The following is a 27,016-nucleotide window of genomic DNA, read 5'->3' as shown; positions in this document are numbered from 1 at the left end:
GAGCGGAGACAGAAGTTCACTGTCTGCAGGGATGCAGAGGACAGTCATCATGCAGGAGAGGATCTCCGACTCAATATGAGTGACTTTCGTTGCAGTCTCATTAGCTCGAAATGCATTAGGGAATAGTCGGTCGGCCTGCCAACGGCTCGGAGACAGGCCACTAAATCAGACCGCTGTTGGATGAAGTCCCGAATCAGCAAGAGATTTGCGTGTAATAAAGTTTGGCTTTCCAATTTATTTATCTGGCGTTGAAGCGGTAGTATAATGCGATATGACTAAGTTGAAGTTTATTTCGAATTACCTACGGTAATACTTATCCACAAACAGGTCTGGCCGAGACAGCACTTGCCACTTGCGTTTTTATATTTTTCATATTTTAACTACTTTTAGCTTTATTGTTCATTTTAGAGATGCACCGATACTTAATGTATTCACCGATATTGATAAAGCCGATAATTCGGTGATATCTTCCGATACCGATTCTGAGAATAAATTAATATTTCTTAACTTTATTAATTCATATAATAAATTGGACATCAAACTGGTGACGATTCTTAACCTTTATTTATACACAGAGCACAATTTCGTTGCATTTTCCTGTTCTCTTTTCATTGACAGAATATCGGCTCTGATCATTTTAAACTATTGTATTTAAACTATCAGCCGATAGCTTGAAAATTTGCTTTTATTGACCATCCCGATAATTGGTCGATATGTATCTTTGCACACATGCATACTGTTTCAGTTTAGTTTAGTTTATTTATCCCTGTAGGGAAAGTAAGTTTGCAATAAACCGAGAAAGCTGTTTTCGAGGTGAATCCCCTTTCGCGTCGCACTTACAACCTTGAAACGGATAGCCTGAAGGGCTCCTCCTTTGCGGATGTCGACGTATGGCGAAGTGTTTGAATGTTGATCGTAATCCTATGTGCATCCTGATGCGAAACGCGATTGTTCCCTATGGCGGCGGATGTAACAGCCTGGCTGAGATTTACGTCATCGACCCGTGTGCATATACCCCACTCCCTACGATATAGAGAAGGTTAGAAATTGACAGTGCACCAGATTGAACTATCAAGAGTGCTTGAAGTGTGTTCTAAAAGAGTTTATGTGGAAAAAAGGATAACAAAATCTAAGCAAGCTGTGTTTATAATTGGATGCTGTACGTTCACTTGGTTGGCAGCCCTGTCAACTTTTTCTTTGAGTTATATAGCCATACTGCATTATCACTCAGTGATGGTGAGACTGACCTCGTTGCATCCAGTGACACGCGCCATAGGAGTGGCAGTGGAGCAGAGCGTCTGCTCTTGTCTTGGGTGGGTAGATTCAGGGTTTAAATCCTAAAGGCAAATGCCATCAGAGGGGCAGGCAAAAGTGTTCTTACACTATTTACTCAATTTCATCATCAAATCATTTGTCACAGACACATATCTCCAGTGGATTACAGCAGCACCCAAAAAAGTCATGTGCGCTTATGTGCGCTTAGTCAACCCTGACAGCGAGAAATTAGGTTCTGTTGCTCGGTATTGGTTTGAGGATGAAAAAATGACCGATAACACACGCCACACGTGTCAGAGACTGCGAAAACGTTTATATCAAATAGAAACAAATGTATACTTGCATGATATATGGTACAAGAGGCTGTGCTGTATTGCGAATATAAGACCATGGATGTGATTATACACATTTACATATTCAAATAATAAGCCATTGCTGCCACTGTGTATTAATTAAGGAAAGATAAAGAAGTTTGGTGACAAACCCCTCAAACTGAAGTCATTTGCCAGCATGGACAGTGGCTGTTACCAGATCTCATCAGTGCATCTCCTCTGCACAGGCCTGGATAGTAATGGATCTTTAGATTCGATAGACGTGAGATGAGTTCGATAGACTAACATGAGCAGCGAAGGCTGATACGCTAAGATTGATCGACTAGAGGACTCGTTCTCCTAATGGCTTTTCTCGCTCATCATTTAACCCCCACATTCACGGACCAGCCATCATGGAGGAGATTTTGATATCAGACATTTATGAGCTGGTGGTTTTTGTGTGCCGGTTATGTATTTGATATTTCCAAGGCAAACATTTTATCAGTTTGCTATTGTGACACTAGAGGCTCATTTCGTTGGAGGCACAGATCTCTACTGCCACCTTCAGCATTTTAGTTGCTATTACAGATAGATTTAGAAAATTCTGAAATGCCGTGGTATTAAATTCCCATGTTAATGAGTTTGTTTCGTTGACAGCTTGTTTGCAGTTGTTATATCCAGAGGGGGAGTATTTTCGTAGTTGACATTAACATTGTTTAAAAGCTTTTTGCCTCATCATGGCACCACATCTTGTTGACAGGAGGTATTTTTGTTTGGATTTATCCAAATTTTTACTGTGATTCTATAGTATGTTTGTATGATAAATTAGCATTGGTTACATTATTCAAGGCTATTTTCTTAATATGATTTTCACAACATCTTGTGTATCATAATAGAGAGAACTTTAGAAATCTACTGTATGTTTCTTAAATTATTTTGCTGGTAATTGTCATAAGAACAAATATTTATTCATTGAATGTGCTAAAAATAGGCTAATATTTTGTTAAATAAACAGAATTACCACTTTCTGTAGGTATTTAAATCACTGTAATGTGTGGTATTAAATAAAATGCTGCATATTTGAACATTTTCAAAGGGTAAAATCACAATACAGATTCTTAGTTTTTAAATATAACCAACGTAAGTTTGGTTTAAATGACAGGGAAAATTTCATCTAATTCATCTGAAGTATACCCCTGTTACCCGCGTATTATTAATATTGTGATTATTATTCTTGTTTTTTCCAGGTGATACTTCTTCCAGTAATTAATTAGCTTCTTCTCTTTTTATGTTTTAGTGTTCATTATGGCATTCGGTCTGCTGGTTTATCCCTTTGGCCTGAACTCCAACCTGGTGAAGTCTTTCTGCGGAGACTCTGACATCTACTACGCCGGGGAGTGCCAGATAGGATGGGGCTACATGCTGGCAATCGTGGGTGTCATGCTTACCCTCTTCCTTCCCTTTTTCGCCAAGTACGCCCCCAAAGAGCAGCTATCACCCACCCCGCTGCCCACCCTTTTATAGAGCGCTGAAGACCACCGCCTGAAATAAACACCCTGATCAGCCATAGTAACAATGAAGCGATCGTGTCGACGTTGAAAAACACGGCAAAGTCTCATTTTCCATGGTTGTTAGCGATGATGTCTTGATGATGTCACTGGGAAGAAGAACTGAAGATGTACCCTTTGTATTCTCATTGACTATTTGCTGACTACTTCATTTTTTGGTCCTTTTATTTGTTTGGAGTCTGCAAGGTGGCTATTTGAAGAGTACGATAAGGATTTGGGTATTTTGTCCCCTTGTCTTATTTATTTCCAACGCCTGTCTTGATTTTCTGATGGAAGACGCTTAAGCACTAATGACTAAATATATGAATGGACATGTGGGCATGCTTTGAAGAGAAAAGTCTCTGAAAACATGGATCAATACGCCAAAAGTCGGTCCATCTTAGAACCTGGTGCGTACATTTACAGAAGCTCCTGAAAAACTGCCTTCAAACTCCATAAATCTGCCAGATTTTTCAGATTTGTTTAATACAGTTTTCAGTTTATAGCAGGCACCTGAAAACAAAAAACATTTGACACCGGAGGACCAACACTGTGGCTTACGCTAAACCTTTTATTCTCTGTAATATGATCACTAACATCACAGGCATTTGTCTGAAACTGTACCCTTTTTTCACTCATGAAAACTTTGACATGAGAATCATCGACATGGCTTCAGACTCTCACGTGAGTGTAAGGAAGAGGATTTTGACGTGACCGCTAACACCGCTTACGTGACTGCTAAGCATTAACTCCTTCCCAAAACTCCAAAAAGTGAGAACATCCAATAAATAAAACAGTATATTAATGTATTTCTCCAAACATATGTCCATTTCCCGAGGGAATGGCAAATGTGAAACCTCCTCATGCTTTGGTTACTGCAACCCCTGCTGAATTATTCAGGATTTAACAAAATCAGGAGGATTTGGAGAAGTTGGGTTTAAGTCAACACTGAGACTACATGTTCTTGGAAAATACCAACTTCTAACCAACTTGTGCCTTTTGACCATTGCTAAGACTTAAGTACCTTTGATCGGGTTACCTAGTTCTGCTGAAACGTTTTGTTAATTCTCTCGTGTTATATTAATGTCATGCGATTGTGTGTCTTCATCTATTATGATGATTAGAAGCGCTGTTTAGACTGAAAGAGTTTAACATAGGTCCTACATGCCAAGTTTAAGGGATTACAACAAGTTAGCATAACTAAATGAGTTTAACGAAATTATGAACAGCAAGTAAAAACAATCTCAGTCTTGATTTCTCGTGATTGACGTATTATTTTGATATGTTTGTGTAACGTTTAAATTAAGCTAATGCGCTAACGCATTTATGCCTGACACAGCAATACAGTGAAGCTAAAGCTTCTACTTGATACACTGGCCCAGACAGAATGTGCAGACATTTTCGGATTCGGGGATATCTGCTGAATCTGGCAATATTGGTGGTAAAGTGTGTTAAATACAGTTTGTTATACTGGTAGATGAAAGCATCAGAACAGGGCATGTAAAGACTTTTTTTGAAATTTGCAAGTTTTGTGTCGGCCAACGTATAACATACAAATATACTTGGTGAACAGAGCACAACATTAAACTGGCATCGGATGTCAAACATGAGCAGGCCCTTTAAATGTTATGCAGCAGTACACCGGTTGTGTGAAGGCACTCTTTCATCTTTTATCATGTACTGTATGTGAAGTCTGACCACTGGTAGAACGTAGAACTTGTAGATTAGTGCTGTGGGTTTTCCCAACGTGATGTTTTGGTTGTAAATAATTCTGTAACATGGCCTTCTTCAGATGGTCGGATCCCTTTTGAAAGAGATTTTTTGAGATGTTACCTCATCATTGTGTTCAATTTTGAATCCTTAAAAATGTTAGGTGTTTCTTCTTTGTATTAAATCATTTCATAAACTAAACTTAAATCTATATCTTTTGAGTGGACTGCCAATACATTTTACAAAATAATTTGCAACATTTTAATAAATTGAATTAATACGAATTCCTCTTTAACACACCAAAACAATGTAAATGCAAATAAAGTGACCATTTGAAAGTGGAGAACTTAGTAATATTTTATAAGTAGTTAATAGTTTTTTTATATAAATTACATCTCGGAACTGCAATGAAAATGAAAAGTAACAAACAATCAAAATCCTCAGCAAATGGTCACCGCTGCTTAACATTCACTGTTTATTACAGAACTTTTCTGAACTTCTTCACAACTCAATCTTAACTTTCGTTGGCATCATGCTAAATTAATATTTACACTGTTACTCATACTCAGATTTCATTGAGAACCAGCACCTTCCTCATCTCTGTGTCTGACGCTTTTACAGCCTCCTGGGAATTTCTTTGCTCTGACAGTGATGCAGCTCGGACTGACACACAAGTCATTGTGTCTGTCTGCTTGCTGTAGTTCCCGACGCAGCGATACGCCTGACCCCGGATCAGTTTGGGCAGTGTCTGATCCTATAGGACATAAACACAGTCAATATCTCTGACTTCATGTGTGCACCCACTTCAAACATCTCACGTCATTGGTCAGTCATATAGTTTCATCGCATAACAAATATGTTGCATGATTTTTATATGTTGCAGCATTTTCTACAGTACATAACTAATATAAATGTATTGTTAAACAGAAAACATTCATAAATCGGAAAGGCACAGCGGGAATAAACTGGAGGTAAGTCACAGGCCAAAGAACCTCTTCATCATCTTCTGTTTTGTTTGTCATCTCTATCCCAAATCAATAGAAATGTCTTTAAAAACATATGAACAAAATGGATTTTGTTTCATATATATATATGTTTACTAAATAGACTAAAATATGTCAGTTCCTTTGGAATGACATTCCTGACCCACATTTTCAAAATAGAGACACTGGACCACATCTTTGCCGTCCCTCATGAGGAATTTTTTTGCTCCGTAATCTGCGACTGTAACAGCAGAATCAAGTGTTGCTGTGAAGAGAAACACTTCTGTTAGATACACATATTAAAAGAGAACGAACTAAATCTGTGTGATACAGACTCTTTACCAAAAATCTCAAAGAGCATTGGTGCTCTGTTCTTATACTGGCCCCAGTGCTTCATGCCTTCTATAACAGCAGTGATGACACGCAATGATTTCTCACGTTGAGGCTTCTAACAAACAGTAAAGAGATCCAAAGATGTTAGATGAACAAAAAAGGCTGAATTTTCATATTGAGATAATGGTAACGCTTTACACTAAGGTGCTATTTGTAAACAATTAGTTGCATCAGCTAACTTGAACCAACAATACTTGTAAAGCATTTATTAATCTTAGTTCCTGTTCATTTTTAAATCCGTAGCATAAATTAATGCCTTGTGAACTAAAATGAACAAGTGTACTGGCATTGACTTACATTAACCAATATTAATAAATGCTGAAAAACTTAATTGTTTGCAAATGCATTTACTACTGTTAACAAATAGCACCTGTAAACAGTGATCAGGAGCTGCTGAGCTCCAAAAGATGTAATTTATTACAAAACAATGCGATGACACTTTTTCAGTTTACGCTTAGTCAATTCTGCAGATCCATTGAAATGCTGTCTTTTGCGTAAAATACACACACCTGATGCTGTGGGTTTATCTGGTCCTGTGAGGTGTCCTTCTTTACTTTTGTACTCATCCCACTGCCTGACGGTCCAGTAGATCTGAAGTTCCACCTTCTGCTCTGACTCTGAGCTCCAGGATCTTCAGTGTTTATTGCTGCAGGGTTGCATTGCTGGGGAGAATAAGGCATTCTGAAGGAAGTTGTTGGCCTGTTAATCTGGTTCTGAAAGCCGCTGGACCATCTGGGCTGACCCAGTGAAGATGAGCTGCTGCTTGGAAAACCACCATGAACCTGAATTCCAACTGCAGACACCTCCTGTTTCATTGGGGGTCTGTGTTGCCAATTCTGTGACCTGATAGTAAAGTGTTGACCAACAAAAAATACAGAATTTCACTTGAATACACAAAAATACAGCTTTAATACCCTTTAGGATATGTTTTTGAAAGCAGAATACATTGCATACCAGCCATAAGCAGGCTTCTTTGGATAAGGTATTGGTCCATATCCATGTCCCGCCATACTAGGTGAAGCGAAAGGTTTCATGTCGGCTGGTTGTGATGTAAAAAAGAACGGCTGGTCCCACTGACCACTCTCACCTACAAAAAGTGACCAAAACTCAGTCAATATGACACAAAGATGAACAATTGATATGATCTGCTTATGGATTGGTTGAAAACAGAACGTTTGAAAGTTGAGCTGAGATTTCCATCTCACTGTAGTTGTTGGTATAAAAAAGTTGACTTTCAGAGGGATTCGATGTCAAAGGCAGCATGCTCCTCTTTCTTTGATTGCCCGAAGCAGGCCTGGAGAGAGAGCCTACAAATGAAGAAGTATTTGCTAGTATTTGCTATTATTTATAAATAGGAAAATGTGAAAGTGAGGCTTACCTGCAGCTGGCGTTGGTCGGTTTTCATTTCTCCACATTTTTACAAATTCACTGTGAAACATGACACAAATAACTTTGCACAGTTCTACATTTTTAATGTACGAGTCAAACATTTATATACTGGTTTCGGTTTCTCATCAGGAATATACATTTCTGTCATTTATAGGCATTTTAATATTTAAGTGCTGATGAAATATACCTCATGTGAGTGGGGTGGTTCGGTTTTTTTATTGCTTACACACTTTTGCAAATCATTAAACACCGTTCTCTACATTACACATATCATTCAAAACAACATTTACAATTCTTCAATCTTCTAAGTGGTCACGTACGTAAACATTACTAGCTCACGTGCTCACTTCATAGCACTATAAGGTGTTTTCGGGAGAAGAAGAGGAAAGTGAAGAGAATGACACGACGTCAGATAAAGAAGAGAACCGGGGATAAGAAAAACGACAAAATAAAGGATAGAAAGACGAGACAGAGTAAAAAAAATTAACACTTTTCTATGTAAAACACTAACAGGGTGTTAATGATTCAACGTTGAGATACTCACGCCGTGCGTCGCTTCTTTGCCGTTAACTACCTCACGTTACTATCGCCCGCTTCAGCTCTTGGTTTAATTTGATTGGCCGCACTGCCCTGCGTGAGAAAATGGATGAATACAGCCATAGTTATGAATATAATCGAAAGAGCATAACCAATAAACAATATGCTTCAACATGATACAACAGCTTAAACTTAATATTACAATTTACTTGAGCGCGGACAACACAACACCAGAGCACACCACCTCACCTCAGGTAACGTCAAGCGTCAGTCACGTGCCAGCGTAACCGAGCTGTTCGTAACACAATTTTCTCAGTTAATAGAGTAAAATCTGAAAAAGACATTTAAGATATTAAATATGTTTGTAAACGAATAAATACATGTTTGTACATGGGGGGGCTTGGTTATAGCTTAGTTTGAACATTTGCGAGTTATATTTGTTTATTTGACTTGAATTGTGTAGTTTAGTCAGAATAAAACGGACTTAAATGAATTACATTGCCATGTTTTAATTTACCTTTAGCTACGCGTTCGACATTTCGTAAGTCACGTTGGATAAAAGTCCCTTTCAACAACATTTTTGTTAAATTCTAAAGAATAGGGTATATTTTCTCATCTATTTTTAATTTACCTCTTTCCGGTAAGCATGGTGGTTAAAGTAATTTTTAATGAATTTACACTTGTGTTTTTACGCGAAGTAAAATATATATAGTGCATTTACGGCGTTATAATATTATCAGTATGTATGTGTGCTTACTGGGATTGAACCGACCACCTCTACCGCGGTGGTGAGGAATATTCACACAATCATTATTATTTTTTTAGTTGCTGAAGTTTTGCCTTTAAACTCAGCTTGATGAATAATTGTCACTCCTGAGAATACAGAGAGAACTTAAGGTATGTAAATGGGAGTTTTTCGTTTTTTGTCTGTGCTTAACCACCATACTCTAGCTTGTGCAGGGGCTGCAGCTTTTGCCAGAGGGGAACTGGAATCCCCTGGTTAGGCCTGGTTTCCCTTTGAGGTTTTTTTCTCCTCCATATATATGAATATGACCTATAACACTATAAGACCTCTGAACAATATCTTATAGTGTGTTCACACCAAACGCGAATGAAGCGTTAAGCCCGAGTGATGCGATGACCCACTTGCGCAGCGATTCGCGCGAATGACGCGAATTGAAAAATCTGAACTTTGTTCGCAGCGTTAACCAATCAGGAGCTTGCTCTAGTCGGGCCGTGAGCGAGCGTCAGAATATTGGCTTTCAGACCCAAATTTCTCTAAGTTACTCACATAGCCTAATAATTTGTTAAATTCATAATGTACCATTGCGATAGAACTGACGCGCGAACCATCGGAAAATGTTTAAAGAGACGACAAAATGGCCAAGCGGTTGGGAAGAGAAAGGTTAATTAATATGCATAAGAAATGTTTTGAATTTGAGTAGCACTAAACTATTAACTATTAATAAACTATTATACCATTAGGAGGCATAATAAATACATTTCAAATCAAAATTAAATCTCCACAATAATTCAAGTACCTCCGGCCCATGTTATTTTCTGTTACAAACTGACCCGGCCCCCCATTAAAGACAGGGAGAATTATGTGGCCCTTGCAGAAAAATGTTTGGGGACCCCTGGTCTACAACATAATAGCCATATAACGTAATAATAAAACATAGCAAAGAGGCATTGACAGAGAGTCAAGAAATGATGATGAGAAGAATTATTATTAATATTTCAGTCCTTTGCTGCTTTCTAAAACCAGTTGGCCCTGTGGAAGTGGAACGGTTGAATTTTTAGCATAAATAAAAATACATTTAAAACAGGTCTGAATTGTGATTTTCAACATTAGGTTTGGAACAATCTAAGGGTGAGTAAATGATGAAGGTCATCATTTATCAAGTGCCAGGTCGGGTGAAGTATCCCTTTAAATGCTTCGATTAACAACCATTTCGTCCAGCAACTCCACAAACATCTTCCAATGTTTTCACGTAAAATTATCACAATTAATATAAGTTGTACAGCTGTAAAGCTTCACACATTAGATTTAAACTTTTAAAGATTAAGACTTTTAAATTATCTCCATTTGACCGTTGTACTTTTCATCTACTAAAATGTCTTTCACTCTTTTCATAATTGTAAAGATTGTGTTAAAACACCAAAAAAGTCAGACTGTTAAAGGGATCATTTATACACACAAAGAAATCTGTTGTTTATTTCATGTCATTTAAGACATGTAAATGTTTTCAAAACGAATAAATGGAGCACAACGAAGAAAAAAACAAAAAAAATGTTTTACAGAATTTGTAATGCCCCAAATCTACACATATTTGGCATTTATGAAATACAAGAAATACAGTAAAATTATCCCATTTTGGATGCAAAAGGCCTTTCAAATAAACAAAGGAAGATTTGTTAATATTGTGAACGCTAGTCTATTTTTATCCTCTGCTAATCTAATATACCTCATTCTCTATCCTAATTTATTACTGGGCATGTCCCAGTGGTGTCTATCTTTGTTCAGACACAAAACCAATCCTTAAATTGTACCAGTAGGAGGCACACTTCTTTCTGTCATAGGCACTTTCTGTCTCCCTTTCTCACAAAAATAAAAGTCCTTCATTAATTTGATGTTTTTATGATAAAGAGGAGAAGAGGGAAACATCACAGGCTCAACAGACAAATCCTTACATAGTCCTTGCATGATTATTGCAATATATGCAACCTAAACTTTTCCCAGCAGTTTACATAGTATTTCAACAGAACATTATTTTCATTGGATGATAAATCATTTCTGGTAAACACTTGCTGACAACCTGACACATGAATCGAACAAAACCCATACGATACCACACTGGCAGCAGATGAGGGTGTAGAAATCATTATTCAAATATTAACATCACTATAAACACGGTTTTGATTAATAGAAATTACAAAAAAACTTTATCTGTTCGATTCCCTTTTCATCCTACCATTTGAAGCGCGAAATATGCAACAAACCCATGTTGTTTATGTAAAATGTCAAAACTACCATAGTAGAACATCAGACTAGTGATGCGAGAAAGACAACATATTTTGAATGAGACCACCGACAGCAGATGAGAGTGTAAAAAACATCTATTCAAATATTAACATCACTATAAACACGGTTTTGATGAATACAAATTACAAAAAAAACGTTAGCTGTGCTAACCCCTTTTCATCAAACCATCTGTAGCATGAAATATGCAACAAACCCATGTTGTTAATGTGAAATGTCAAAACTATCACAGTGGAACATCATACAAGCGAAGCGAGAAAGACAACATATTTTGAATCTGAATAATGATCTACTGCCTTTTTAGAAACTGTCTGAGTTAACAGATAAATGAAAGCCTTTATGCACCTGTGTGACACGGACTCTTCCACCTGTGTGACACGGACTCTTCCACCTGTGTGACACGGACTCTTCCACCTGTGTGACACGGACTCTTCCTCTTGAACAAAATATCAAGTCCTTCATGAGTTCATACACAGTCCATTACACAATTCTGAGGAAATGCACAGTTCAAAGTCATCTCCTGCTGCTTACACGGTTTACAAATGAATAACATGCTGGATTCTCATACACATGTGACAAAGCGTTCTTAAGGCTGGAAGAGTTTTCTTTATTTAAATCACAAGAAACTACACTCAAGCATTTCCTGAGGTCGTGGCTGATTAAACCACCTGTGACCAGAAAACGTGCTCCAAATAGCAGTTTGTAAGGAAACTGATGAAAGCGAAAGGTTGGCTTGGAACAGTTTTGGTTCATCTGCGACCAGCCACAAGGTCCAAATAACAGGCAGTTAGATCAAACTCTGAAGCTCTCTCCTTTTCCATCGATGTGTCGAAGGCGCAGGTAGACGTCCGTGCCGATGCCCTGCATCGACTGGATGGCCAAGGAACCTCCCAAGTACTCTGAATATGCTCGAGATGTGGGCAGACCAAAGCCAAACCTGAAGATTACAAATGACATCCCACATTACACACCATGAATCATGAACATGAATGTGTTCAACATGAATGTGAAAAACTATGATGGCACGAAAAGCATTCATAAAGTTGTTTATTCAATACACAAATTGTCTATCACAGAGCTGCTGCCAATGAGCCGATCCAAAATGTAAATGGAAAAGGAAGTTGTCTATGAGGTCGGTAAACGTCAAAGCAGTTTGGTCCTCTAAAGCTGTGGCTTGAACCGCAACCAAGTGACGCAGTGCTCCATAAAATCAAATCAGACGGGTTAAACTGGATCTGTACACCTTTTAAGCTACAATACTGATCTTGCAAGAATCCATGTCATCTAATCTGCTGCGTGTGTATATCTTTAAGAAGGTGTAGATATTTTCAATGTGAGAAGGTGAAAAGCTAAAAAGGAAAAATGATCCCAAATTATGTCAATCATTTCCATCAAAACAATGGAGAATTCAATCTTTGCACTACACTCTGTGAATCCACACAACCCTTCCCTAATAAATCAATCTATTCTTTATTTGTGCTTGTGTTACATAGAAGGAGAATTCTAGCATCATGGATGTGACAATTGCAGCCAAAACTTAAAATACACACTCGAGAATGCATTTAACGCCAATAAATTGAGCAATGCTTTATTTTTTTCTAAACCCGTCCAGACTCCAGAAATTCCAGTCTTCACCTAATGTTTTCTAAGATATATACTTTACATTAAATGTATAATATAAATTATAGACTTGTACTTATAAACAAAAAACAATGGTCAGTTATGGAGGTGACATATCTATAAGCGACACTTAGCCGATTATTGAAAATCATCCTTTAAAAATAATTAAAATAACACTTTGAAAACTTTAAGTGAGACCTCACATGGGTATTTAAACCCAGGAAATGTTGAGGTTTTATGTATAAACCTACCCATGCATGGGTCCAGACTGAGGACCGCTGTTGGTCAAGTTGTTGAAAAGATTGTTCATGCGGGGATCCTGTGCACTCTGTTCGGCTGTGCTGAAATGATAATCCGTCACCTTATCCAAAATGCTATGAGGAATACCACCACCACGGTCTGAGATCCTGTAACATCATTTAAACATCACATTACATTTGAACAGGGTTCATGATCAATCATGCATATAACACTCAAAACCGGAAAAAAAAATGAGTGTGCACTTTGTAATAATGGACTGAACTCTGTATGATAAGGTTTTCGGGATAAGAACTAAAACATCTTAAAGCACTACAAGTTCAAATCTCATCAAGTTTGGAAACTGAGCATGAAACTCATTTTAAAAACGGCTGACACAGTACAAAGATGTCGTCACGTTTTCGCTATGGGCATTTTTCAATAATTTCATATTCAGATATTTGAGCTCATAAAAAGCGAATATTCGAATATTTGTTTTTTATTAAGTTAATAAGTACGTCATTTGTAAAAAAAAAATAATGTATTCACAATGTCACATCAAGCTTATAATTATCCTTAAATATTCATAACGCACTAATAATATATACTGTATATAAGGTGTTGGAAAAAAATATATCTAAACTGCATTTAAACCTGCACAAAACAAAATGATACAAAAACAAAACATAACAAACAAAACGCGACGTATAGTGACAGTCTGTGATATATAGTTATCTTGTTTGACTTTTTATAAGAAAAACAAGCATATAGGTATATTTTACTCTGGTGAAAGTCTGTACAACAAGCCGACAGTGGAGAAAACATTGTTGTTAATAATGTTGATAATAAATTAAGTAAACAGGCTTGATACCTCCATGCCGACTGTTAATTGATACTATAAACCAAGACTGAGAAATTGTAGTGCTTGTTGTCCTGTTTATTACGTGACCGTCAATTACTAATCTGATCACCACCGCATATAAATATTGTTTTATTTTCCTTTAATGGTAAGCGTCTGTCTTTTTTTAGCTTTGCATCAATAGATAAAATCAACTAAGGTAGCCTAACTAAGGAATTAGAGAGCGTTTTAAAACAAACCAAAAATAAAAGTTGCACATACCCTTTCTAAGCTAAAAGCACTTTGGTTTTTGGAAAAAAACTGCCTCCAAGTGCTCCCGTTTAATGCAGTCAATGCATCAGCTAACAGACTCACCTGATCACAAAGTCTGTTTCATTGTTGGCGATGGTGACCACCACATCAGGTACATTGTAAGGGGTATCCAAGTGACTCTCCATAGTGGCCCTGTTGAGAACCAGAAAATATTTTATAAGAAATGTAAATCAACACAAAATAAAGAAGCCTAAAACAAAACAATGAAAGCTCTCGAACCGCTGTTTAACCTCCCGAGTATAAACAGAGCCTTGAGTGCAATTTCACAAAAAGATTATTAATGAGGATGTGATGAGTATCACAGTCTATGTCTCGGGTCAATCTCAGGACAGTGTCTGTAGTGGTTTGAAGCCGATGGTGACCTGATCTCCCACCAGGAACACACAGTTCTCATCTGACTCAAGGAGTCTACCACCCGTCTAACTGCAAAAAGAACAGCAGTGAATCAAAGGAAGGTTTTTTCCAATTCAATACCCGCTCTGTTTGTGTAGGCTGCATCTGTCCCAGGGAGTTGACTACAACAAAAAATCATTCACCAGTTTGTGAAAACAAACAGAAATCTCATCTGCAGGAATACATGCCGTGTTACTGCTGTGTTTACAGTGGGTGGATTTAGATTCACATAAACAGTATTTTACAGATAGTAACGATGCATCCCTTTCCATGTGTATATACTGTGACAATATTATGACCTGCTCTTTCTCTGCTAATGTTCACCATGTTATGTTCTGCTTATGTGCTCTGCTCTCCATCTCTCTTGAAGAGAGAACTGTGTTGATTATCTACACTCAAACAGAGAAAAGGCACAAGTATAACATAACAATGATTACATTTTAGTAAAAAAATTTCACAACTCAATAAAATACTAATATTGTTTTATATTTGCATTTATATGCACAAAATTAAATGGGGTTTTCAGAATACTTCGACTAGGTTAGACTAACCTTAATACATCTAAAAGTATTTGAGAATATTTTTACAGAATGTTATTTACATTAGCCTACAAATGATGATTTTATGTAGAAAACAACCCATCTGAAGTATATTTTTTGTGATTTGCTATCACAGACTGGGTCACGTATGATGGAATAAGACTGATTTTAAATCGCTTTCATTCATTATGCACTTTACTGCATGTCACTCCAGGAGTTTGTTTCTGTTCAAATTCAAGATATACTGGACTGGATTGCAAAACATGTAGAAATGCTAATAAAATGAAAAACTGATGCGATCTCTTCATTTTGTCTGTGACAATAAGTTAAAGTACACATGTGTAAGTGCTCTTTATAAACTAGAAGTGTCATACGGGTGTTACGAGTCATCTTGTCGGTATTTTGTTTAATATTCGACAATAAAAAAACTATATAAATGTCTAATTAATAATCTATGAGATTATATTTACTACTTATTAAACCAAATTGCATGTTCGTCTTGTTTGAACGTCGCATTGGATTAAAGCCGTTAGGAAACCTTGCATAGGTTTGTGTTTGTTAACAAATAAAATATTTGTAATCAATATTTCACACCGGTAAATTTGCTCACGTGGTAAGTAACGTTAGCCGTTTAATATGCTGGATATGTGCATTAAGTCGATCGTAGCGTTAAACCGTCTTCGCATCAGGCTCCTGTCCGGGTTTACTCTGCGATAACAAGCGGCTGTACTTTATCCTTTACTAAAATAATAAAACATGAAACTTTCCAATCTGCTGGAGGCCTTTTGCTTCCCTCTGTGCACGTGTGATTCCACCACCCCGATACTCATCCAGATTTTAAAACATCTCAGACAAACAGCACAGTTTGTCGCGTACTATTTCCAGGCACTGGCTTTAATCACCACGAGAACTCATCGTTCTAGTCATTTTTATTAAACTTGCATTTAAACAATTTAAACTACAGGCACCCAATGTGAGCAACAACAGACAGGTGACCTCATTGTTGCCAAGACAGCCACAGAGAGAGAGACAGTTTTGCAAGGGGACTTTTGTTATTAAATCCTTCCATTTCGGGAAGGAAAAAAACATGAGTGCATAAGATCAAGATCTTACTATAAACATTTTCTTCGTAAAAACATAAGACCAAGTTCAATCTTGAAATTCTAGAGATTCAAGCTGAGTTGCTAGTTTTGCATTCCACCAGCCAATTAGCTTGTACATCAGCATTACTCCAACCGACTGTTTTTCAGATAATGAATTCCTCTCTACATTTACATGGTTTTAGTAGCATGCTATGAAAACTAACAATTACCCACCTCCATCCCCAAGTTCCACTTGTCTAGATCCGTTTATACAATATTGTGCCTAACATTGCAGCCGCATTCTCACTGCAGCATGTTTGTAATATCAGTAGCAAGATTTCATTCTAGCTCTGTAACAGCATACTGTCATTACCATTAACACGTACTTTCAATTCTGTTTTTGTGAATCAGCCATTTGTTTATGAATCTATATATGTTAGTCATAACTGGGTTGACCGTGAATAGTCGAAGATTCGATAGGAGGAGCCTGATTGGACAACCAGTCTCGCAGTAGAATCTTCACAGAGGTGTAATGCAATGAGGATCATACCATTTTGGTTGTATGGGCAGTGGCGTAGCAGACAGGCACGCACTTGCGCAACCAAACATATTATTTATGATGTAAAGAAATGGGATAATCTTTAGGGTTGGGTACAGAAAACCCCTGCACATATTGTTTAGATTTTATAGATTGTGCCTCTCCAAAGCCTCTCTTCCCGTTTGTTCATTCATTATATGGAGTTTTAAAGTCTGTAAAGGTATATTCTGTTCTAAAGAAATTGCTGTACCCTTGTTAACCACCTGGATCGCCCCGATTCAACTATCAGTCGACTATAGCAAGACGTGACTATTCTGATGAGACTATGTAAATCCTTAGTCATGGACACTCCTACTAATAACCAGTCAAGCCACTGCTTAAACAAGTCTAAAACCTCTTATGATAAAATCAGATCTAGGAAAAACAAATGTATTATACAAAACTCATAACGTCAGTTTTATTTTGGTGATGGACATTCATTTCGTTTGCTTGATGGTTTGGTGTCAAGTTATTAAACAACCCTTAATACATTTTGCCCATTGTTGGCATGCCCCCAAAAATCTCAAACAACAAGGAAAGGATAGCCAATAATATATTTTTCCTGGACTTACACCAATTGTGGTTATGACACATTCACAATGGAAAGTCCTTCATGCACTAACAGATACATGAAATTACACTCATATCTGGGTGATAGTTCATACATCTACACTCTGAATAACATTAACTGGGCTCGGTTTACTGCTGTCTGTATGACCTCTATGATATAAAACTACCAATGGATTAACTGTTTAATCTTGGGATGGTTTGTAACGTTAAGATGTCATATTAAAATAGGTGTGTCTTGGGCATTTTTCAACAGATCTGTAAATGTCTGCACAGTTACCTCATGGCGTTCTTAAGAAGCTCAGGCAGAATGTAATCCAAAGGCAGAGGAATGAAGGGAAAGCGGGCCGCCACATGACCGTTGATTCTCACCCGTGGAGAGTTCCCATACTGATGCTCACAAAGGCGCCTGCGACAACAGAGAAACAAGAGACACATTTTATTCTCATTCACAATCCAGTACCTCAAAGATGACGTGTTTTTGTAGGCTTACCCTCGACCGAAAGCCTATGCATTTTTCCCATAGACTTTTGGAAGATCGCAAAAAATAAGCACCGTGATTAACAAAGGTTTATGATTTTTACACGTTTTGACTATCAAGATCATCTTTACAAATGAATGCAACATTTATTACTTTTGATGCCTAAATTCAATCGGCAGAAGTAAACAGCGAACACGATGCCATAAACAGAACACACTTAAGGTCGCTCGATATCAAAGTCGCCAACTCTTTAACAAACGTTATTAAAAATGTGTTCCCTGGTAAGTATTTACTCTGTGAATAAATCCACATCAACATTTTTATAGATTCGTGCCCATATTGCATTATATGCACCATGACGTCAAACGCCAAAGTCAGTCAGGACTTTTAGCAACTGCCGTTTTACACAATAAGGCTTACATATTTTTACAATTGGTGTGTTTAGTGTCCTAGAATAAAATATTTAGAGGTTTTGTTCAACAAAGACCTTATTTTGAGCGATTTACCAAAAACCCTTTAAAAAACCCAGAGACTTTGCAGCGAAGGAACCGTAAGTCATAAAATGCTAACTCGCTTCCGGGTTTTGCATACAAAATTACATCATCTCCTCGGCTCCCTATAGAGACTAACTGTATAGTCATCAAAACTACTTAATAAAAAATGTCTGTAATTCATAGAATTGGGATTCACATAGCACTCACAACTCTTCCATTGTCATTATTAAAACTCTTACACTTAGTATTTTTACACTGGCCATTTTCTCAATGCACATTAAATATCGTGGAGTGTCTTTTATCGTATTAACAAAATCCATTATATGCTGGACAGCGGTTGGCTGTTGCTCCTGAAATATGCGGTCCGACTTTTCCAAATTTGGTACAGATACCACACTAAATGTGCACCGTGCTGAATAAAATAAAATGAGATTTCCATAGTTGCTGTGGGCTGCTGAAACTGTTATTCATTACGTTTAAAGCCATTTTATAAATAACTTGACACCAATTAATAAGAGCGTCTGGTTTACATCCAGCCATGTTCACATTACCGAGGCCCAACAAAAGCCTGAATACCTTACAAGTAAAAGTAAACACAGGGATCAAAATGTTCCTCAAGTACACATATCTGACCTTACTGTGAAGAGCATTTTACAGTTTATAAAGTCTTCTCAATCCTCTATGAAAACCTTTGCGTTGCAAAATACTCCAGGCCCATATATTTAGCTTTTTCACAATAATCTTTTGATTCCAAATTAGTAAAATAAGGAGAACGCTGATCCTAGATCACAGTACGAATTGAGACACTCCGTGCATATGATGCCATAAGCTAGAATACATACTATATAGAAGCAGTAGTGAACGAGACAGAAGACACAATAACCCACGAGTGTTTAACACATGCACATTCCTCAAGGGCTCAGGCACAAATCTTGTGACCACGTACGGTGCACAGCAAACACTGTGACCTGATAACGGTCACAAAGTACCATCTTTAATAAAACTAGTTGTTCCAAGTGCCACCTAATAACCACCATAGAAAATAACACTCTGTGAATCTTTATCTTTACACCTCGTCCTGCAATTCTAATGTATTAACAATACAAACACTTTATTTACTTTATTAAAGACAAACAATGTGGAAATAATATTTAACACAGAAGATAAATAAATATGCGTTTACTAAAACATCAAGAGAACAGCTGTATATAACAAACTTTCACTTTACTGCAGCGGCGCGTCGAAACTAAATCACAACACGCGCTTCGTTGATTTAACCTCGAGTAGATGAGCAATGATAAAAACAGAATTATTCATACAACTATATTCATATTGCACTTAAGCTGAGATGCACTCCGTATTTATTGATCATGTATTCAATATTTTAAATGGTTTTTAAATGCGCATGGTAAACTAAAATATTTCGTTTTTAATATTCTGTTGCGTCACGTACTTCCAGGGTCTCTTCAAGTACCACTAAACTAAGAAGAAGGTTTTAAACACTTAATGAGTAGTTGTACAACAGACCAGAAACTGGGCATTCAATTTGTAAAATTGATAATATTCGATCTTTTGAATTATTTTTGGATAGTGATGTTTGTGGCTTGAATGCTATTCCAAAGTGGCAAACAATTCAAAAACAATTACGCATGTCATTCGCTGCCATTCATTCCTTAAGACAAACAAATCCCCACTGTTTACACATTAAACTTATGTAACTCGATAGATAAATACACATTTTGCTCCCACAAAGCAAAGTTCTCAAATAACCTTTAACACTTGAATAATCTGGGCTTTGACCTTTATCCTGGCCAAACACAAACTGCCATTAGCAAAGCTGGACTTCCCGATAAAGCCCATAAACATTTACATAGACCCCTCAAATAATCTTTAGCACTCAAATATGCAAACAGAAGGCAGGATGCGAGACAGATGGCAAACAAATACTCACCGAGCAAAATCCACCCACTTCTCGATGATCTTTTTCGGTGAAAGGCGTCGGCATATGATCCCAACAAAGTCAGGCTGAAATGGTGAATAGCACGTTTTAGACATATTACCATATAGAGTCATGCATAAAGATAGTGGTTTCTTTTGGAAAATTACTTGCATTAGCATTTATTACAAAACAATGTACAGTCTCGTATTGTGTGCATTTAGGAAACAATAACATACCAAAAATAATTACTGTACAAAAACATTTTGTTGGTCATCTCAGACCAATCACAACATGCTGGTTTAACCTCAGTGGGTTCACAGAGGCGTGACTTTAAATAACCTTTATATTTATATTTAGTCATAGGAGAACATTGGTGGCCCACTTGGCTCTCTGTACGAGACGCTTACGTCATTAGGCTCAAGTCAAGGTTAGAAGACTGCATTGCTATCGTTCTAGTTGCTATCGAGGGCCACGTGTTCATGGGTATGTTAAAGGGGTACAGCAAGTAAGTCTACAAAACTCAAAAGCACACCTTCTGTGTGGGCAACAACTACAAAGATCCGCTTCTTAATTATTGGGAACATTTCCAAAGAAAAACTAAAAGAGCAAAAGCAATGCGCAAGAGACGTACGTTTTCCTCATGCAGGGCGATGTGGTGTGTGGCCAGCATGCGGATGCCAAGGCGAGACGTCAGCGTTGTGTCCAAGAAATTACGAACCAGAGTCTCATCCTAAACAAAGAAAACAACCCAATGGGGTTACCGTTGATGTTCCTGTAACTCAAATGGTACACCATAGCTTGAAAAATTTGGTTGGTCATGGGTTCGAAGCCAACAGATACTGATAAATAACAGACTGCAAGTCGCTTTGGATAAACGCATCTGCTGAATGCATAAATATTAACCAGATCAGACTGACTTAAGATTGAAACATTTAAAAAATGTATTAAACATGAATTATAACTGGACAGTGGGACAAGAACTAAAAACTACAATTCTCTTTTTTAAGATAAAAACAGGTTACTGAGAACAAGCGTTAGGGTTAATAGAGTTCTTGGAATCTTACCACAATGTGTTTACGACATTCCCTGAATCCCTCCGCTAACATGGTGACGACATCTTTGTGGTCATCAAGAAGCTGTTTGACAAGCTTACTATACCGAGCTTCAGTCTCCTGGTCTTTTATCTGAAGAGAAAAACAACAGTAAGCCAGAAAGTTCGTATTTGACTTTACAGTACAGCAGACATGAATCATTTTGGTGAACTAACTCATTCTATGGCAAATAACCCAAAAACTAAAGCAAGAGCTCAAACTCAATTTCATCAAATAGCAGATATTATAAAAAATATCGGGACTTTACATTTTGCATGAAAGTCATGTGACCTATACACTGACTGTAACAAAGAATTGAATGTCGTTCGTTAGAGGTGTGATCTCCAAATAATCTTCTAAAGATGCTACAGTGGTGAAAGCTCGCAGGAATTAAGTGACACTGGATGTTGTGCATGAATTAATAAGGAGACGTCTATACTCACAGCTGGGAAGTCACTCAGCATGTGGTAGGCTCTGATATACAGCTCGTGCTGGGCAAAGAGAAAAACAAAGAATAGGGTTAATACAGGGGTGACAAATCTGCTCTGGTGCCGTTCCGAGAAGCACCACTCCCAGAAATCTGTATGCCTCATCACTTTCCCTGAATCCTTTCCCAGGCCCCTCATCAACCCTCCAAGAACACATGGCTTACATTCCTTATGAATTCTAGGAACAAATGCCAAAAAGAGAAAACAGTGATTGGAATTACATGTGCTGAAGGTTGGTCAGCCTTATAAATTTAACCTAAAGATGTAGGGCTCTATTTTACACCCAGCGCAATGCAGCATGACGCAATAGTTTTTTGCTAGTTTCAGATCGACGCAGTTTTCATTTTCACATCCTCCACCAGATTGTTTAAATAGCATATGCATTTCCACCCATTTGTGCGCCCATGGGCGTGCTGGTCTGAAAACGAGTATTCAGGTGCCTTGTTGGCACGTTGCTATTTTGAGACTACTGATACAGACGCTCCTTGACCGACCGAAACAAGCCAGCACGTCAGAATCCATGACATAGCATGATACCCAATCTTTAAAGGGAATGAGAGATGGTACTCTGGTTGGTTTACGGCACGTTTTGCCCAAGACACACTCATGACTCATTAAGAGAATAGGGACAACCCTTTTAGACCATGCGCCTGGCACACAGCCCATTTAAGCCCGTCCTTACACAAGCAAAATTGGATTCTGACACACCCTTAGTGCACATGCGCCTTGCGCTTTAGACCATGCGCTTGGATCCTAAAAATAGGGCCCTTATAAAAAATATATAAGTTTATATAAAGTGCAATGCATGATAGATAAGTTGGATGACAGCATTTACAGAATACATTTTACAGAACATGTTCGGATGGGAACTACCACAGGCATTGTCCCTTAAAGAACAACGACAACATGACACAGATGTGGGTAAAAGTTCACAAGAGGAGAATCACAAGAGGAAGCAAACAGGCTGAGAGGGGGAGGGACTATACACTCTTCCTCCCTTCTTTTGGTTGATTTGCTTTCATCTTGCCCATCGGTGTACTGACAGCGACTATACTTGTTTGTTTTAAAGGAATGAATAAAAGAAACAATACCGGTATTGTTGTGCTATTAAAAAACATAATTATTGAAAATGTGTTAATGCTACACATTTGGTAATATCACACATTTTTCTGCACCCTTACTGTGTGTTCACATAGAGCGCGAATGAGGCGTCAAGCGCGAGTGATTTACATGTTAAGTCAATGCAAAGACGCGATAGACGCGCTTGCAGCGCGAATGAGGCGGCGCGAATGACGCGAATAGCACGAAATGACGCTAATTGCGCGAGTTGAAAAATCTGAACTTTGGCGAAAATTCGCGCCGCGTTAACCAATCAGGCGCCTGCTCTAGTAGTGACGTAGACGACGTAGCAAGCAGAGGCAGAAAAATGGAGGACAAGCTCATCTCAGTGTGTGGACACCCGGAGCTATATGATACGTGTTCATAAAAATAGGAATAAAAAGGATCTTGCTTGGAAGAAAGTGAGTGAGGAGGTCGGAAGATCCGGTAAATTGTAAAAACATTTTCGTGAAGCGAATATCACTCGCGAATGACGCGAATAGCGCGAATGACGCGAATTTCACGCGTGAATGACGCGAATGACGCGAATTTCACGCGTGAATGACGCGAATGACACGCGTGAATGGCGCGAATAGCGCGTTTTTGATGGCTCATTCGCGCTCTATGTGAACACACAGTTATAAAATGTTGTTTTAAAGGATCATTGTGTCATTTTAGCGGCAACTAGCGCTTGGGCTACGAATTGCAACCAACATCACTCCCTTTCGAAGCACTATAGAGAGAGGACAAAGTTCTCATAATGTTTTTGTTTCGTAAAGCAGTTTGTCCATTTAGGGCTACTGTAGAAACAATTCCAGGCAAGGGGAGCCATAGTGTATGTAAATAAAAATAGCTCATTCTAAGGTAACAAAAAACCTAATGCGTCATTATGTAAGGTCTTTATACATCTCTGAAGACATAGTTTATATTGCATTTCTGTTGATAGAGAAAAAAAAAAAAAAAAATCACACTGGATCTTTAAGAACCTCAATTGTCACAAACTCTCTCTCTCCGCCTCTGTACACTTATATTTTGAGTGTGATTCACTGACCAGAAAAAGAACACAAAATAAACAAAGAATAATAATTATTATGAATTCCACAGCGCACCATTTATATATATTTTAAACATTTTGTCAGATATTATGGTCATTCGTTACCGTGATATCAAAATCTGATATTTTGACATCCCTGGTTAAGCATAATTCTACATTATTGTTAGTTTACCGTTTTCCAAAATTGTGGTTAATAGTAGGTTACTAAAAAGAAGGAGTATGTGTGTCCATACTTTTGATTAGTAGAGCAGCATTCAAGTGAGAATATTACAAAGATCAGTGATACATCTTTGTTTAGAATATGAAGAGTTTGTTTTTTTTAAGTTTTATTGTGTAAATTAGCTGCATTTTTTGTTATTATGGCTTATTAAACAGCTCATTCGAATGCTTGATTCTGATTGGCCAGTCGCGACATTCCAAGGGTTGTTCTTTGCAAATAACCGCTCAAAACGAATAACACCCTGTAACCCGGATGCTGTAAATCATTTTGAGAGGGGCAGTTTAATATTACAAAAAAATTATTATAAATATGTATTTTAAGAACATATATGATGACATTATATTTGCAAATGATTCAACCAATTTGTCTGTTCCTTACTTTAAAACCAAAACTAAATGGCTTTTCCTCGCGGAAGGTCTGCATTCGGTAAAAATGAGCTAATAAAATATTTCACATTCACTCTTTATGTCCAGTTTTTTTCTCATGTGCCAAGTAGCAATGTAATAAGTGGGATAATGTACAAGCAGCCGGCTGTTATCACGAAATAAGCCCCTTCAGTGTGGACTTGACCCTTCATATGTACTATAAATGAAATGTGAGAACAGCTGTCGAGGGACTTACTAAGCATGTTCAGTTTACAGTCAATATGAAGAGAAACGGTAAAGTAGCACACTGGTTATGTACGGTGACATCATTAAAAATCACAAATCACAGTTGCGGATTATTATGCACACCGAATATGCATAACTGAACCACTTAACCATAGTGAACTGTCAAAGAGTATCAGAAGTGGAACTTAACTAAGAAAGCCACTTTTACAAGGGAGTGTTACACAACCCCATCAACTAAAGATAACAAAGAGATCCATGAGGGAAGCTGAACTCACAACTTGGAGGACGGTTGGGTTGCAGCCGATAATGAAAGGCAAACTCCGGAAACCCTTGATGCGATGAGCGATGCGGACAGGCAGCTCTTTGTGTAGGTACTTGGCACTGCTCTGCATTTCAAAAAATGATACACAGGTTAGAATGGAAAATAAACGATGACCTTTTATGGAATGTTGCGATACAGATGCAAAGCAGAACTGACAAACAGCATGAAAAACTATTTAAAAGGCTGGTCTGGGAAGTGTGTTCTCACCAAAATATGTTGACCATCAGGAGATTTCCCGACATACAACATCGTGGCAGGCGTCAGTCTGACGGAAGGCTGTGAAAAGATCAACAACGCTGTCATCACCATATGCACTTCAATGCATGTTAAGCAGCAGTATGCGCATTCTGCATCACATCTATTTTTGCTCCACGGACGTAAGAAAATGATTTTATTTTAGGGGTGCTATTTCCCTAAATTGGTTAAATTTTGACAACGTGCACAGTGAACTTATTTAGGACAGAGGGAGCGGCTGTAATTTGGGTTTAGTTGAGTCACGGAAGTATCTCCTGTGAGATGCTCAAAATAGGACAAGTTACATGTGGATGCTGTGCTTATTCGGACATGACAGCACACAAAATGAGAGCTGGTAACTACACTAAACCTGGTGAAATGTACATTTTTGATGAGTATAACACACAGATGAACACTGAATGGTCGGGACTGTCCTGAAGTCTGCCGTCCTTGGTTTGACCCGAGTGTGTGCAGACCTCGTGCTGCTGACATCTAATACTTGGGTTCGTCTGGTCACAATCTCCAAACCAAGACCAAGTGTAGAGTAATACAAAGTAAAAATCGACATTTTCTCCAATGCACTTTTTTATAGACTTCAGGAAAGAATTTGTCAGAACCCAATTTCTTAAAATGAACAAAAAAACGGAGGCGGTTGTGTTGTCATTCAACCATCTACGAACATCTTAAACTGGATGCTAACGTTAGCATCGCCTATTTCTATATGCTTTAGGTTTATATAGGATTAAGTTATATACATTTATAACGGAAATAACGTCACATTCGCGATGGCAATGACTTGACGTTACTGTACAACCGCACACACATTTGTCGACCACAGCCATCTTATGTCTGGAGGCCGAATTTGCCCACTAGCATGACATCTTATTCGAATTGTAAGGTAACAAAGCTAACGTACAATACTAAAGACCGGATTGTGGTCATCGTCAGAAATTGTCAGCCGGTTTTGTGGGGGGGAAATTCTGGATTTATTTTATGACCACGAGACGATTCACACAATTGATGGAAACCAAAGCATGTTATTGACCGCAGTGGACAACAAAACACACAAACGGACGGACACGTATTTAACGCACTGAATGGTCAAACAATGATCACCGACCTTCTCGGCAGAGACATCGATTGCGGATTGATTGTAAAAGGACGTAACGGTTTTGGACCTCTCCCGAGCCAGTTCGGAGTAACTGGACATAGACGATGTCGACCGAAGCCTTTTGTTAATGTTGTTTTCTCCAGACAACAGCGGGGCGACTGCTCTGGTTGACGGGAACAGAAAGAGCCTGGTCATGATCATCCTGGATCCGCCGCTGCCCAGCAACTCCATGGCCTGGCGTGTCACGCGTCCGCGCATTTCTGCACTTAACCGACGTACTAAATAAAGATATAAAGACCCTTCACTGGTTTAAATCAAACATCCGTCTACCTCGCCATCTAAGCGCGTGATCTTGCTCGTGCACGAAGGCACGTCTGTGGCACAATCGCATCGCTGGACGTAAAACACGGACGGGATGAAAACGGTGCGCACACTAGTCTCCTATGGCGTTTATCAGAAGATACGCGTGATCAGCCAATCAGCGAGCAGAAGGGGTGGG

The 27,016-nt window shown here is 38.1% G+C and overlaps 3 protein-coding genes across 5 annotated transcripts in view; 1 reads left to right on the top strand and 2 right to left on the bottom strand.

The window, feature by feature from the left end:
• The window catches only part of lhfpl7 (LHFPL tetraspan subfamily member 7), an 81,515-nt gene extending 76,462 nt beyond the window's left edge, over nt 1-5,053 (top strand). Inside the window, exon 3 of the mRNA XM_079473742.1 lies at nt 2,884-5,053. Within this exon, the coding sequence (XP_079329868.1) occupies nt 2,884-3,110 (227 nt within the window). The 3' untranslated portion in view covers nt 3,111-5,053. The remainder of the gene's footprint in view (nt 1-2,883) is intronic.
• A 32-nt stretch (nt 5,054-5,085) lies between these two features.
• Nucleotides 5,086-8,445, bottom strand: spata22 (spermatogenesis associated 22). 3 transcript variants are annotated; one of them, XM_079473716.1, is made up of 9 exons: nt 8,395-8,445; nt 8,153-8,238; nt 7,598-7,647; nt 7,425-7,526; nt 7,174-7,306; nt 6,729-7,062; nt 6,169-6,274; nt 5,994-6,091; nt 5,086-5,597 (listed from the first exon to the last, which is right to left on the bottom strand). In XM_079473716.1, the coding sequence occupies exons 3-9, from the start codon at nt 7,632-7,634 to the stop codon at nt 5,409-5,411; spliced, it is 999 nt and encodes a 332-aa protein (XP_079329842.1). In that variant the 5' UTR covers nt 7,635-7,647; nt 8,153-8,238; nt 8,395-8,445; the 3' UTR covers nt 5,086-5,408. The 3 variants fall into 3 exon arrangements, with proteins under 3 accessions (XP_079329842.1, XP_079329843.1, XP_079329844.1); XM_079473717.1 differs by having other exon boundaries at nt 8,355-8,404; XM_079473718.1 differs by lacking the exon at nt 8,395-8,445 and having other exon boundaries at nt 5,178-5,597; nt 8,120-8,164.
• A 2,802-nt stretch (nt 8,446-11,247) lies between these two features.
• On the bottom strand, nt 11,248-26,981 carry bckdk (branched chain ketoacid dehydrogenase kinase). Its single transcript, XM_079485132.1, has 11 exons — nt 26,527-26,981; nt 25,380-25,448; nt 25,126-25,236; nt 21,823-21,870; nt 21,353-21,472; nt 20,920-21,018; nt 20,301-20,374; nt 17,655-17,783; nt 14,259-14,348; nt 13,060-13,215; nt 11,248-12,125 (listed from the first exon to the last, which is right to left on the bottom strand). The coding sequence occupies exons 1-11, from the start codon at nt 26,773-26,775 to the stop codon at nt 11,981-11,983; spliced, it is 1,290 nt and encodes a 429-aa protein (XP_079341258.1). The 5' UTR covers nt 26,776-26,981; the 3' UTR covers nt 11,248-11,980.
• Between the last annotated feature and the right edge of the window lie 35 nt (nt 26,982-27,016).

Source organism: Barbatula barbatula, assembly GCF_947034865.1.
Source record: "Barbatula barbatula genome assembly, chromosome: 2".
In the NCBI taxonomy this organism is placed as follows: domain Eukaryota; kingdom Metazoa; phylum Chordata; class Actinopteri; order Cypriniformes; family Nemacheilidae; genus Barbatula; species Barbatula barbatula.
Note: the sequence above shows the minus strand (reverse complement) of the source record. Positions and strands in the feature narration are given on the sequence as shown.

Bases quoted from the DNA above. Each gene is read 5' to 3' on its own strand.
- bckdk (XM_079485132.1), bottom strand. From the start codon at position 26,775: ATGCGCGGACGCGTGACACGCCAGGCCATGGAGTTGCTGGGCAGCGGC. The intron at 25,237-25,379 runs GTGAGAACACAC...TTTGAAATGCAG, and splicing joins CTGATGGTCAACATATTTTG to AGCAGTGCCAAGTACCTACA. The intron at 17,784-20,300 runs GTGAGTATTTGT...CTGTTGTCGCAG, and splicing joins AAGTGGGTGGATTTTGCTCG to GCGCCTTTGTGAGCATCAGT.
- spata22 (XM_079473716.1), bottom strand. From the start codon at position 7,634: ATGTGGAGAAATGAAAACCGACCAACGCCAGCTGCAG. The intron at 7,307-7,424 runs GTGAGATGGAAA...CACTTTTTGTAG, and splicing joins TTTTTATACCAACAACTACA to GTGAGAGTGGTCAGTGGGAC. The intron at 6,275-6,728 runs GTGTGTGTATTT...ACTGTTTGTTAG, and splicing joins AGATAAACCCACAGCATCAG to AAGCCTCAACGTGAGAAATC.